This window comes from Artemia sp. Qi Xiang Cuo, chromosome 8 (assembly GCF_049724085.1).
Source record: "Artemia sp. Qi Xiang Cuo chromosome 8, ASM4972408v1, whole genome shotgun sequence".
Lineage (NCBI taxonomy): Eukaryota > Metazoa > Arthropoda > Branchiopoda > Anostraca > Artemiidae > Artemia > Artemia sp. Qi Xiang Cuo.
The window spans coordinates 77298089-77312658 of record NC_142801.1 but is presented as its reverse complement, the minus strand read 5'-3'; the positions used below and the strand labels follow the sequence as shown (position 1 = coordinate 77312658).

The 14570-nt window shown below is 34.6% G+C and overlaps 1 protein-coding gene across 7 annotated transcripts in view; it reads right to left on the bottom strand.

The window, feature by feature from the left end:
* The window catches only part of LOC148949809 (rho GTPase-activating protein 21-like), a 280475-nt gene that overhangs the window by 195853 nt on the left and 70052 nt on the right, over nt 1-14570 (bottom strand). For all 7 annotated transcript variants that reach the window (XM_089093760.1, XM_089093758.1, XM_089093761.1 and 4 more), the window contains one exon: nt 5556-5685. In XM_089093760.1, coding sequence (XP_088949886.1) covers nt 5556-5685 — 130 coding nt within the window. The remainder of the gene's footprint in view (nt 1-5555; nt 5686-14570) is intronic.

Here is a 14570-nt window from a genome sequence, read left to right as displayed (position 1 = left end):
TCCGGGAGGGGGATATTTTCCACGAAAGAGGTATTTTCCGCGGGGGTATTTTCTGAGGGGGTATTTTCCAGGTGGGGGGGGGGGTTAAACACCTAGAGCCGTTTTGGCTATGCTTAATGCAATGCACTGTGATCGAGATCTTTCAGCCCATTTTTAGCTGTTCTTCATTATCTTCTCAAGCTTCTTAACTTTCGGGATATAGTCTTCATTTGATTCAGAGAGACATTGAATGTTGCCCAATTTTCGTCTCTCTTTAATATTCATTGCTTGTTATTTTTTTGTGCACGATATGAAGAAAGAAAAACAGCAACAGAAAAAAAAAATTATTTTTACAGAATTAAAGACCAGGATTAAAGCATAAATACATTACCAAAAGTAAATAGTGGGCTATAGCCCCTAAAAGTATTCTTGCATATTCAAAGGCAGCGCCAAATTTACCTAACAGCCCTAGCTTCAACGTCAAGTTTATATTACCACACTATCAGCAAATTTATCTAACAGCGGTTTCAATACAACCACCACTCAGATTTGACAGCCAAGGCTGGCATCTAGCAAGTAAAAGCTTCCGATGACAAGTTGTATGACGGATGGGGACTAGAAAAGCTGACCTCTCCAAGCGGTATCGATTTTAGAAAGTAAAAGATTATCAGTACCACATTCTAAAGTCAAGACATTTGATAATAAAGCACATTTCAAATATTATCGAGGGGAGGCACAAGAATTCACAAAACATGGACATCAAATAATTTCTACAGCCAGAAAGATTTATTGGAAAACTTGTCAGTAAATGATCAATATCCACGGATAATAAAATGAAAGCCCCTCTACTTTACTCGCTATTCGGTAGCTATTCTCTCGCATGGACGAATATAAGCTACTATCAACGCTCGACTTATTCTTCCTGTTAAAAAAAAGCACAACGCACATACCTTAATGCTTAGTGGCGTCAATAGACGGAAGTTTAGGATGGGAAGGGGGGGACAAAATGTATTTTTCAAAATCAAGGGAAGGGGCGATTTTCGTTGCTCTTTTTCGTTTTTCTCAGAAAATACCAAAGAGAAGACATTTTCAGAAAAATCACAACCAAAAAGGGTACTTTTGAAGATCTAAGGGGGCGAAAAGGTAGGGGACATATGCCCCTGCTCCCCCATTGCCAATCGGTCTCATGGTGGTGGTTTAAATATAAGACCACATGTGGCATATACCATTTTAACCTCCACACTTAACACTCCATTTTGCACATTTGCACTTTACTCAAAATAAAATATATTTTAAATGTCTTCACTTTTTTGACTTTAATAAATCAGACATTATTAAGACTTTAAGGAATAAGTATCAAAGAGGGTGTAAAGAGGGTGTATATATGCAAAGAGGGTGTAAAGAGGAGGCTATGAATAGATTGGGATGGAGGAGAAGTGTGCGTAGCTGTGTTGGCCTCAGATGACTTGGTGCTGCGGTGAGTTGTTAGTAGTTGTAGTAGTATCAGTATATGTATATTAAACTGATAATCCACATTCATTTGTTTGTTTTTTCTCATGAACCTATACAGACAGTAGTGACGCATAACAAACTATCCATATTGATTTAAACGTAAGAAATGTACCATATAACGAAGTGGTGAATTGTTGTACGAAACTCGACAATTTACCCTACTACTCTGGACCACCCTCCCAAAAATGAAACATAATACGCTTGAACGGTTTCCCCTCCCCAATGAGCAATTTCCATCTACAGAAATCATTCTCATTTTATCAATGGTTTTTTTTCTACTCTCCTTAATTAATTTAATAACTACAGCTTAAAAATCCTATTGTCCAAAATCAAACTGTGGAGAATTTCATTTTGAATGAAATTGACTAGATTAACTTTAATCTGTAAATTAATTGTAATTTAGATTAACTCTAATCTCCAAACTACGATCATGTAATCTCCAAAGGCATAGTTTTTGGGATTTTTTTACTATGCTAAACAAAATAGCTATCTCAAACGATAATTAATTCTTCAAAACAGTACTTAGCCAGTAGAAACGAGCTATCGTCAAACTCAAAGCCTAATATATATGATTTTAAAATTCTATAATATCGAAATTATAATATAAAATTATAGATATGATATTCTTATTAAAATATACCAAAATGAGACATTTTGAAAATCAGGAACGCAGAATCAAATTGCGGCTGATGATATTAGTCAAAAAAGTAATTCAGATGTGTTTAATACGAAATGGTTTCCTTAATTTAAACCAATGGTCGTGACAGAATTCGAATCTCGTTTTGGCAGCCATATATCGCGTCGCACAGCGGAAAAAAAATATCTTCCGTGTATGCATGTTCAGCTCGCTTATACCTCGGAGTAGAGTTGAAACATCCGTTTTAAAGTTACAAAGTATTTTTTAAGTAGCAATCAAAGGAGTGTGCTTTTTTTAAAGAAATTTTCCATGAAGATTAGAAGGTTTCGTTTTTATCACATTTACCAAATTGGCATTGCGCCGTCGCTTGGTCGTTTCGCTTATTAAAATTTACCGTCGTCTATTACAATTTACCTTAGAGTTCCGACTTATAAACAATTACCAAAAGTTTTTGCACAGGAAAACTTCGAAAGATATATATAAACTTCTTTATTAACATATTTTTTTTATCTAGACCTACCTAGAACTGGTTATTCTGCACGTTGCCAAACTTTTTATTCCAATCTTATAGCAACAAATTAGCACCTAAATAGACTTCCTTCGTCCATAAATACCAGTTTTATTACTGTTAAAGAAGCGAGGATATCAAAATAAAAACAATTTTTTTCTGACTTATTTTAGGTTTATTCATGACGATAAATAAGTCATGACGGAAAGGCAGTGTGGTCTCCGAAATTATCTAGGTTTATTCATATATAAAAACTAGGATTTGTTCCCTTTTTTTTGGTTGTTTCAAAATTACGAAGATTTTAGGGAAGTAACACCTTTAGCCAGCGGTACCACACTGAACTCTGAAAACAAACAAGCAAAATTAATTAGATCAATTTAGACAGTGCTTTTCCTCCGTAAAAATTAAAACATTAACAATCTGACAACTACACCTTCAAAGCACGAGTTGTTTTTTTTTTGTTTTTTTTTACTGTTTGAAATCTTATTTGTTATTTTTACATTTTCTGCTGATTTTTTTTAGGATTATTTACGTATATTTACAGGGCCGTATCCAGGATTTTTGTTCAGGGGAGGTTTTACTAATTTTTGACTTTTTTGGGGGGGGGTTACTAATTTTTGACTCAGTTTTCGACTAATTTTACTGATTTTTACCTAGGTTTTACTAATTTTCGACTTATTTTCGAGTCGGTCAAAAATTTCGGGGGGGGGGGGTGAAAAACCGGTAACCCCCCCCCCCCTGGATACGGCCTTGTATATTTACTTTTTTTTGGTAAGGCGATACAGAAGCTTAAAAACTTTTTGCAAGCCTCGCCGTCGGCTGACCGTCACAAAGACAAAGGGCCCATTAGCGAATTCTCCCAGGGGACTAACCATCATTGCGAGGTGTCGAGAATGTTTGGTTGGATTGTGAAATTTGAATGTGAAATTTTAAATCCCCTTTAGTGACGATTTTGTCAATCAAAGCGGGTGGCACCACATAGAACTCTTAAAAGCGGTCAAATTTATTAAATAATAATCATTTGAGCTGGTTTTCAAAGTTTTCCAAGCAGGTATACTAGACAATTTTTAGGGACTGCCCTTTCCTGAACTTTAAAAAAAAATTCTGCTCAATTTAATCGAAAAAAACAAAACAAAATTCAGGCTTTCCGATCCCCCAAAAATGGTCCAACAACTGAAATACTGATTCGAAGACCTATGCGCCAGAATGGCTCTAGACAAGATCTTTATCCTTTTTTATCTTAAATTTCATTACAACAATATCTCTATCTTCGGCGAGAAGTTAAATGGTTTTCCTAAAATTTTCTGGAAATAATGTGTCGGCTTTTAGTTTTCTACCAATTATTCGGATCTATTGTTCAAGGTCTTTTCCATTTACAATTGAATTCCCCTTTTTCCCTATTTTTTTAAAGCTAAATATGGATGTTAAAATTTCTACATGCCCATTTCAAATAATCAGATATCATTTTCACTATTTAACTTTAAAAGTAACAACTTATCTTGATACGAACCTAAATGTCTCCGAAACTGTTGTTATTCCTTTTTTCAATAATAATTTTCCCACACATTCATTGCAAAATTAATACCGTTCTCTAGGGAAAGGAAAGACATTATCAAAGAGCCATCAAACCGAGAGCCAGCTATTGCCAGAGGATTGGCTTACCTGACATGCTTAACAAGACTTATATCCATTTTTAGTGCACTTTTTTTATATAGAAAAGTAGAAAAGTTGTGAAACTGAGCTTGCGAAACTGAAAACTTGTTAGCCCTTTTTTCAACAATTATACCAGAGACCCGTCGCAAAGCGCATGCTTTTTTAAGAAAAGGAGATGTATTTGAAAGTTTTTTCGGTCAAAGATCAGCTACAGAAGCGGGAAGGTTTTCCCTCGGAAGCACATTAGAGATTATATCCAAAAGATGGTCTGAGATTACCCCATCCGCTTTTACTGCAAAAACTTCCAAAATATTTCGGCATTTGTTTTATGAGCGACCTTTCTCTTTTCTTTAAGGCAAACAAATAATTAATTTATCGATTATATATTATATATTTATATATTATATATCGATTATATATTTAATAATTAAATTAAATTATTAATTTATTAGAATTCATTTTGTAGAAAACCGATTGTCTTGCAACTATAACTTGAAAGCTAATTCTGGCTTTTCTTAGGGATAAGTTTATCCCTAAGATAGACCTACACCATACAATAGGACACCAGCTCCATTGAATATCACAAGAAGTAAAATACTTGTCCAAATGGGTGGAAAAAATTCACTAATCATAGGCAGCGCAGTAGAGCTGCCTAAGTCAAGAACGATGTTGGCACAATGTATTATTTAATTAATTAAAAAAAACTTTCCGCAAAATAAGTTTTTCGAAGAAAAGTAAACAACTCCATTAAACCTAAATTGAGCAAAATTAAAATCAAATAATCTACCAAACGTGAAACTACCACAAATCAGCATCGATAAATAAATGAAACACAAAACGATCATAAATTAAAATAAATAACCGAGTCAAACTCAAAACGAGCAGAAATTAACACGAGTAGGGCTCAAAGCCCCTATGACTTCCCAGGGTCAGAACATAATTTGCACATTACTGAAAAAAATATAAATGTTTTCAGTTTTATAACTTTAATAAATAAAGCAATATTAACATTTTTATTAACACATATCAGTATATGTATATTAAACTGACAATGCTCATTGCATTTGTATTTTTTTCAGAAAAGTGCAAATTATGTTGCCTTCACTTTCTGTAGAAAAACTTATTGTGTGGCAAAAGATTTTTAATTAATTTGATAAAAACAGGATAACTAGTCTAGATCATATCCCTCCTGCGCGCTCAATGGGCGCAAAAAACCGCACATCTCAACAAATCCACCATATATTAAAATCATAAACAAAGAATTACCTGTTCGGAGGCCAGCTACAGCAGCAGGGCTGTTTTCCCTGACATGTTTAATGAAAATTGTATCCATTGGTGCATTTGGGTTTCCCAGACTACCGGATTCAATTCGCCTTTTCACCTCCTCGGGATAATCCTTAAAAGAAAAAAAAAAAAATCAGACTTCCGAACTCCCGGAATTCAGAGGATACCGATTTTATTTCGCTCCTCGAGTTGTTGGATATTTATATATATATATATATATATATATATATATATATATATATATATATATATATATATATATATATATATATATATATATATATATATATATATATATATATATATATAAATATAATTTTTTTTTTTTGGGGGGGGTACACAAAAAAAAACTCAAAAAACGCATACAAAATTTTTTTTATGTCCATCTTGTTACGTTTTTACGAGTCCGACAAATATTTCGGGGGGGGGGGTCAAACCCCCTAACCCCCACCCCTGGATACGGCCTTGGTTTAGCCTTTGGTGCTTGCATTGTGTATGGTCCACGAGGTGGTTCCCGGGTATAGTGAAAATTTAATTTAAAGCAAGTTCAACACATTTCAAACAAAACCCCTGAATTAATAGAGGTTTAAGAAATATTTTTAATTTCGTTATTTTCTAAAGAAAGGGTCCAATGATCCTGCTTAGGGCTCTCCAATGATGCAGATTTAAAATCCCGGCAAACTTAATATATTTTCATTTTGGATGTTTATATTACAATATTAGCATTGATTTATTATAAACAAGTTAAGTAACCTTTAGATACATCTATATATATGTATCTAATGTTCCTGCTTAGGGCCCTCCTATGATGCAGATTGAAAATCCCGGCAAACGCAATATAATTTCATTTTGGATGTTAATATTACAATATTAGCATAAATTTACATTAAGCAAGTTCAGAAACCTTTTAGATACTGAGGTTGGTGAAAATTAAATCCGAAACTTAATGCCGAAAATGTACATGAATTGTGTTGTGACGTAGGAAAGTCGCACTTTGATCTTAATAATTTCAATAATCGACATTTACCGATTTCAGCCCAGTCAAGAAATGATCCTTAGATGATCTTGAGCCAACAGAGGTAAGACATGTCAGAATCTACGAGCTTTGGTATGGGAAGTTGCAGGGGTGCTGATCCAATGCCTCACTTCGGGCACTTCATTTAAACAGACCGAATTCTTGTGTGACTCTGATTTCAGCGAGGTGTAACAGGCCTTCCTAATGTGCACTATCTTTGCTGCTTATGTTACTAAGGCTATTTGCATAGTTCGGGATATTTTCCCAAGGAACTGTACGGATCACGTCACCCCGGAGGCAACTTCTGGCCGTTCTAATTAAAATTGTCAGCTTGAAATATTGATCCGATATTATGTGGGACTTGCACTGTTGCCGTGTGACTAGTGGGGCGTTGAAATGACATCAACCTCTCCTTTGGTGGGTTTTGGCCTAAAATGTGTTCTAGAACTTCTACTTCGCAATCAAACGAGCTCTTCCTCAAAATTACACGGCGATCCACGGCGAGCCGCCGGAAAAACAACATAGACTCGTCGCTCTTCACTAAGTCAACGCTGTTGCGTTCACTGTAACTTACAACGAAACTACCTTATTTCTTTTTCTTTAGAGATCCCAAGACTTCGGTCTTGTTATTACACACAGTGTTAGTAAGAAATTACGAAAGACTTTAAAAAAATAAATAAATAGAATCGATGATGCGCCGTTTAAATAGCTCAATAGATGTGTTTATCATACCTAGACGTTTTCGAAACAACTATGTTGATAATTAGTTACGAAAAGATAAAAAAAAAGAAAATAAATAAAAACAGCAGTTTAAGATCGTTCAACTAGCTCAATAAATGTGTTTAGCGGATCTAGACGTTTTCAATAAACAATAGATACAGCAAACGTAACTAAGTAACGCAGAACAAAACACAATGGATTGACAGGCAAAAAGGGATGAGAAATAGACCTAGGAAAGGAAATGAAGCCCGAACTATATATGGTATTAGCGCAAAATAGAATTTAAATGACGATAAAATGAAGCGAACAAACCGGCCGGACAGCCGGATGTACGCTAGGAACATGGCTACACAAAAGCCAAATGAGAGTTTTGACACAATTATTATTAATGGTCCTTTCATACTACGCTGTAAAACCTCTCACAACAGCATAATTTAAGACGTTACGTTATGTTACGTCAATTTACGCTAAGTTATGGAAAAGTTCAACAAAGCAGCGACAAAATGGAATTCCTGGATGATTAATCAAAAAATGATTAATCAAAAAATTTTGAACAGAAATTGAGAAATTCTACTCGGAAGCCTTCTTTCGCGCCTGATCACATCTTCAATCTCCGTTCCATGTTCTGAATTTTTGAATAACATGCTTATGATAATTGTGATGATGTTAGAAAATGATTATGAAAACTATCGATTTTTACGTCAGCTTAGTGGGAACGGATTTGTAGAAGTGAGAAAGGTTATACTTAGCGCAGAAAATTACGTATGCAGTGTAAAAGCCGCTTCAGATGTAGAGGAAAGGTGGAAATTGAAGCATTAAATTCCGAGCAGCAAATGATACATTTACAATTGGTAGCCAAATACTCAAATCCCTTCTCGTAATTCCTCTACTGGTACAACTGGATGTCCAACCCATTCTTGTTATATTTTTTTACTTCTGGCTTGAACGAATTATATTCATTGGCAAAGATTTTTTCTTTCGGCTTGATCTAAATTAATGTTTTGATCAAAATTTACAACAAATAAAACTTGTGAATAATCTGCATATTTGCTGCTGTCACAACGACTTACACTGAAAAAACTTTCAACTTATAAGAATATTTTTATAAATTCATTTTTCTCTTGGCTTTCAACTTTCTCCACAAGAGAAGTTTCTAAAAGTTAAGAGCCTAAAAACCCTAAGACAAACAGAAAGAAAGTCCTATACTAATCAAATACTTCGTGGTAACGAACTGTAAGTAAGAAGCGACTTGGCCCAATGGTAACTGAAATTCTAAAAAAAAAAAAAAATGAATTTTGGTAATCATTAATAAATCAAAAGAATTGTCTTTTTCTGTTGATTCCGAATATAAACAATTTAGGAAAGTTACGAGTCTGAGAAAATTTGGCTGATTTTTGAAAGAAGGAGGAAACACCCCCAAAAGACAAATCGATCTTAATGACAATCACACCATCAGGTTCAGCATATTGTTTTTTTTCGATAAGTTATCATATAGAACCGATAGTCCAAGAATATTAAGAGAGGGATCATCAGAGTATAAATTAAAAGTTATAGTGCCCTTTTTAAGTGAACAAAAGTTAGGAGGGCAACTAGCACTTAGCGCTGAAGTTTGACTTTTTGGCCCAATTCTTTATGAACGACTCCTGAAACAAGAGGGCCGTTTAATTAGAATAGGAAGATTTTTTAAAGCACAAAAAATTTTAGTGTAAAGAGGGAGGGTTGAGGAAGGGGTATAACCCTTATCTACCGAATAATTTCTATTCGTTTTATGTCTTAAAGTTGCTCCGAACTTCCAGTTGAAAAAACTTTTTTTTTTCGTTTTATTCAAACTTAAAATCACCAGAAATTTCTGTCAATGAATAAATGAAACCCAAAACCAAGAATAAAATAACTAATCAAACGTAAAATAACACACACTGATATAGATGAATAAATCCTGAAATGATTGAAATTAAGATCAATAATCAAGTCAAACATGAAATAATCAAAAATTATTAGAAACTGGCTACTGCTCCCCCGTCCACAAACCTTCAAGACTTATGAGTCATCTATGAGTCACTTATGAGTCATCAAAACTAAATGTATTTTGAATTGTGTGGTCTTATTTTCCAAACATCAACGAAACACACAAAAAATAAATCACCATAACAAACAAGACGAAATAATTAATGAAAAATAAACTGAATGTTTAATATATAACTATATTCATTCCTGAGAATGGAAGCAATTCAGGATTCAAGGTTATATTGAACAGACTTTTTTTTCTGTTATAATAAAGGAAAACAACTTTAGGATATACTTGGTATCCAGTAAAGCGAAAATGGCGCAATGACCTTTAGAAGAATTAGGGGCGAAGGGGAGGTGATGACCTACACCTGTTTGAATTAACTTTTGTTTATGTCAAGTTTGACTTGATTGTTCATCTTAATTTCAACTCATTTAGGGGATTATACATTCCTCTATATCAGTGTCTCTTATCATTATGCTTGATGTGATTATCTATTTTAAATTAAATAAAAATCACGTTTTTTTTGCTGAAAGTAAGGGGCTAACAGTTAAAACGAACGGAAATTACAGGGGCTGCATGGAGGGGTATGGCTACCCCTCCCCCATAATCCCTAAAGTCTTCTAGTGCTTAAAAAAAGCTTATTATTCAAATTAAACGGCTCTTGTGTCTCAGTAGCTGTTCTTAAAGAAATCTGAAAAAAATTTAAACTTTAACGTGAAGAGGGGTAGCCCCCCCCCCCCCTAATGTGCGGAATAATTTCTGTTTGTTTTCAGTTTTAATGTTGTTCCTGAATTTGAGTTAAAAAAACGCTTTTTATTTAATTTCAGGTCTTTTTTCAAACTATACCGGGAAATCCTCCTCCCCTCTGTGGAATACCCCCCACGGAAACTACAACCCCCCCCCCCCGAAAAATTTTCGTATATTTCACAACAACAATACTATTTGTAAATGATGGGCAAATTGGATAACTTAGAAGATAGAACATCTCCAAGAACTAAAATATCAGATTCTAATTTAAATTCCTAAGTTGTATAGTGTGATCTGAGCACTGTCCTTGATCGTATCCAGCATAATTATTGCATAAATTTCGTTCAAATTGAAACCAAGGTTTATCACGATTCTTGAACTAAGCTTTTGGTTCAATAGTAATCTTTAGATATTGTGCTAAATAAAAAAGATAAACCTTCCCTGAAAGTTTCAATTTCACACCCTAAGCCGTTGCTGAGATACTACACCAAAAATTGTGCTTTGATTTAGTTCTACCTCCCCCTCAGCATCAACTAAAAGTTTCAGCTTAATACCTCTGGCTATTTCGGAGATATTGCAGATACGCCGTTTTGACAACCGACATCCTCAAAAAGTTTCAACTTAATTCTATTAAAAAATTGAGGAAGAGAGGGGAACAAAGGCAGAGGGAGAGAGAGAAAGAGCATACCAACATAGCTGAAATTTCTCGAGCTTTTGTGTGCAGTGTAGATAAAGGTTTGATAACTTTTGATGGCTTTGAGCATAGAGAAAGAGGAGAAAGACATCTAATCTAATGCAGCAGGCTGTTTTGTGCACGAAACCCTCAAGTGCCCATACGAGTCATATGTGTAGGCTACTCGGAAGAAAGGAAATTAATCGTCTCCCTTTTCGCAATAAATAAATAAAATAAATAAAAAAGAAAAAATTAATATAGTAAAAAAGTTTAATGTAAGAAAAAATAAAATATAATAACAAATAAATAATTATTTATTATAATAATAAATAAATAAAAAAGAATAAAAACTTCCTTCTTCCATGTGAGAGAGAACCTTCGTTTATTTTCAAAAGTGATTCAAACAACAATGGCAATTTTGAGATCTCTTCACACACAAAATAGTTCTGGAAAAGATTGGTCGCCACTCGAATTGCTGCCAAAATTCCCTTCAAATTCTTTGTTTCTGGTCTAATCCTCATTCCGAGCATCTGCAGCCCGATTTTGAGGGACATACTTTGACTCGAGGCGAAACAAAGGGGGAGGGGAACAGAACCGAACCACACATTACACAGTTGGTTGAAGATGAAGAGCTGGGTGTTCATTTCTCGAGTGTTTAAGACGATAAAAGATATTTTGCGAACTCTATTGCCTCTTAGGATTATGGAACTGAACCACAGGCTCTAAGGACATGTTAACCATAGCTTTCACTGGACGCCTTGGAAAACAATCCGTTGAAGTACTGAGCAATTGTGAAACTGAAAATGATTTTCTTATTGTCGGGGAAAACTGTTAACAGGAACACTCACACAATATTAGCTACTATAAGGCAAGAATCGTTTGGATGAAATATGAAAAAAAAAATTACTTTTCTATCCTAGAATATTTACAAAAAATAAAAAAAGTTACTTAAAAATATTTTCAACAAACTGAAAAAAGGGCTTCGGCGTATCCCCCGCGGAAAACTCCCCCTGGAAAATTCTCCCCGCAAATAAAATCAGACAGCCAAAGGAAAATTAAGACAAATAAAAAGAATGAATAAAATTAGAAATTCTGGAATATTCTACATTATTCCAAAACATATTTTCTAAAATATACTATCCAAAAACATATATTCTAAACTACATGTAGAATATAAAGTGAAAAATCAAACAGTTCGTGGTAACATACTCTAAGAAAGGAGCGACGCGGGCCAATAGTAACCAAACTACAAAAAAAAAGGAATTTTGCTAACAATTAACACACGAAAAGAATTAGTTTTTTATGCTGATTTCAAAAATATAAGATTCATTAGGCTTAATTTTACCCTTACAAGGCTACGGGCCCGAAAAAATTTGCCTGGTTTTCGAAAACGGGGAAACCATCCCCAAAAAAACAAGTGATCTTAATGAAAATGACACCGTTAGATTCAGCGAATCAGAACCCTTCTGTGGATGTTTCCAGCTCCTATCTACAGAATGAGCTCATATCTACAATATGTTTTTTTTTTTTAGAAGAAAGACCACGGATGAGCGTCTATTTGGTTCTTTTTCCACAAGTGATCGTATTGAATCGATGGTCTTAAAAAATCGAAAGAGGGCTTGTTCGAACGAGTATTAAGAGTTCTAGAGGCCTTTTACAGTGATCAAAAAGATTGTGCAACGGGGGCGTTTTCTTCCATTTTGTAATAATAGATAACGATTTTGCCCCACGGAGGAACAAGTTGTTATTGATTAAAAACTTGGCACAGTCTCTCGATTTAAAAATATCTAACAACTATATTGAGCTTCCCAGTTGCGGAGGAAGTCGCATGGTTGGGCATTCATTCCTGTCAATTCTCCATGTCCATATAAGTAAAGTTACTTCAGACTAGAAAACCTTCTGACGTACGCCTAGTGGACGATACCCAACACTTTTTGTGAACATGGTTTTATGACTTTTTAAAAACTTTCATTGCTTGAACTATTGCTTGCTTATTTGCAATAAGAAGCACTGTCAGTTTTAAATTTGTTTGGTTCTAACTTATAGTTTAACTGCACGTTATTTAATCAACAATAAAAAAAAATAGCACTTAAAGGTACTTCAAACGGTAAAACCTTCTGAAGCACGCGTTCTCGATCGCAAGGGGTTGACTGAAATCATGTACTATAGTTATTGGCAGAGATACCATGTATGGGGGGGGACACCCCTCCTGCAACGTTTTCAGCCAGTCAGATGAAAAATTTGAGTCGATAAGATAGTGGCGCGCAGCACCACTATTTACTTGGCTCAAACCTTTTTTATTAGGACAAAATGACGTAAAATAAATGAAAGAAGGTCAGTCTTAGTTGGCTAAGAGCAAAAAATGAAGTAATTTTTATGGTAGTATCCCCCAAATCGTTCAGCTAGTCAGGAAAAATGACCAACCAGTCGCAAAAATCCATTTCCCTCCCCAAGTATTTTGGCTAGTGGCCTCTGGTCGGTAGGCTACACGACCAAGTCCAAAGAAAATAATTACTCGTACTTATTAGTCCAAGCCTGTTATATCTGTGCACTTCCATCACTAGCCGACTCTTCTACAGTTGCCACTAATTTCAAATTTTCAAATTGTTTTCTTCAACCTTTATCTTACCCTGTAATGATAAGTCGATCCCTAAAAACACACACACACAAAAAAAAACAATAAAAATGTAAAAACCAAATACTATAGGATATTCTCCGCCATACATTTTGCCCATATTTCGGTAGCCCATATACATATTTGCCCATATACATTTTCCCATTTTGCCCATATATATATACCAAGAATATTCTGAAATTACTACTTTCTTTCATTATTTGTACGTGTCATACTGCCTCTTGTCATACTCCCCTCCTCAACGCCTCGCTCTTTACGCTAAAGTGTTTTATTGTTTTAAAAAATAGAGTTGTAAGATAGAGTCAAACTTCAACGTAAAGAGCGAGGCGTTGAGGAGGGGACAACCCCTTTCATATACGAAATAATTTCTGTTCGTTTTAAGTTTTAATGTCGCTCCTTACTTTCAGTTAAAAAAAAACTTTGGCTCACCGTACATGTATAATTAAAACGAAATTTCCATATTAAGTTTACCTTTTTTTGGCAAAATCGCTTTCTCGAAAATTGTTTAATTTTATTTACGAACGTTTTTATTAGTAATAAATACACGTAACTTACTAATTAACTTACGTAACGAACTTCTATATTCGTATATTTTTATTATGTATATTAGGAGGTTGGCCCCCTTGACAATACATCGCTCTTTACGCTAAAGTTCTAAGTTTTTTTTCCAATTCTTTAAGAATGACCTCTTAATCACAAAGGCCGTTAATTAGAATAAATAGCTCTTATGAAATTACTAAAAAAAAATGGCGTAAAGAGCGAGGTATTGACAAAGGGGCGAACCCAACCATATACACAATAGTTTCTGTTCGTTTAAGTTCTAATGTGGAAAAGCTTTCAGTTGAAAAGTTTTTCATTTATTTTTTTTTGTTTTTTTTTTTATTATTTAGTTTCTGATCGTTTTTTTCAAATAATGGTGGGAAATCCTGTGCCCCCTTCATAGAAATGTCCCTTCCCCCATGAAAAATTCCTCCATAGAAAGAACCTCCCAAGTAACCTCCGACCCAACACCCCCCCCCCCCCGTCCCACTACCATAAAACCTCCGCCATGAAAACGTCTGTATACTTCCCAATAGCCAATACTATATGTAAACGTTGGCCAAAGTTCATAACTTGCAGCCCTTCCCCCGGGGCTGTGGGGTATTAAGTCATCCTCAAAGACATTATTGTTATATTTTTCAACCATGCTGAACAAAATG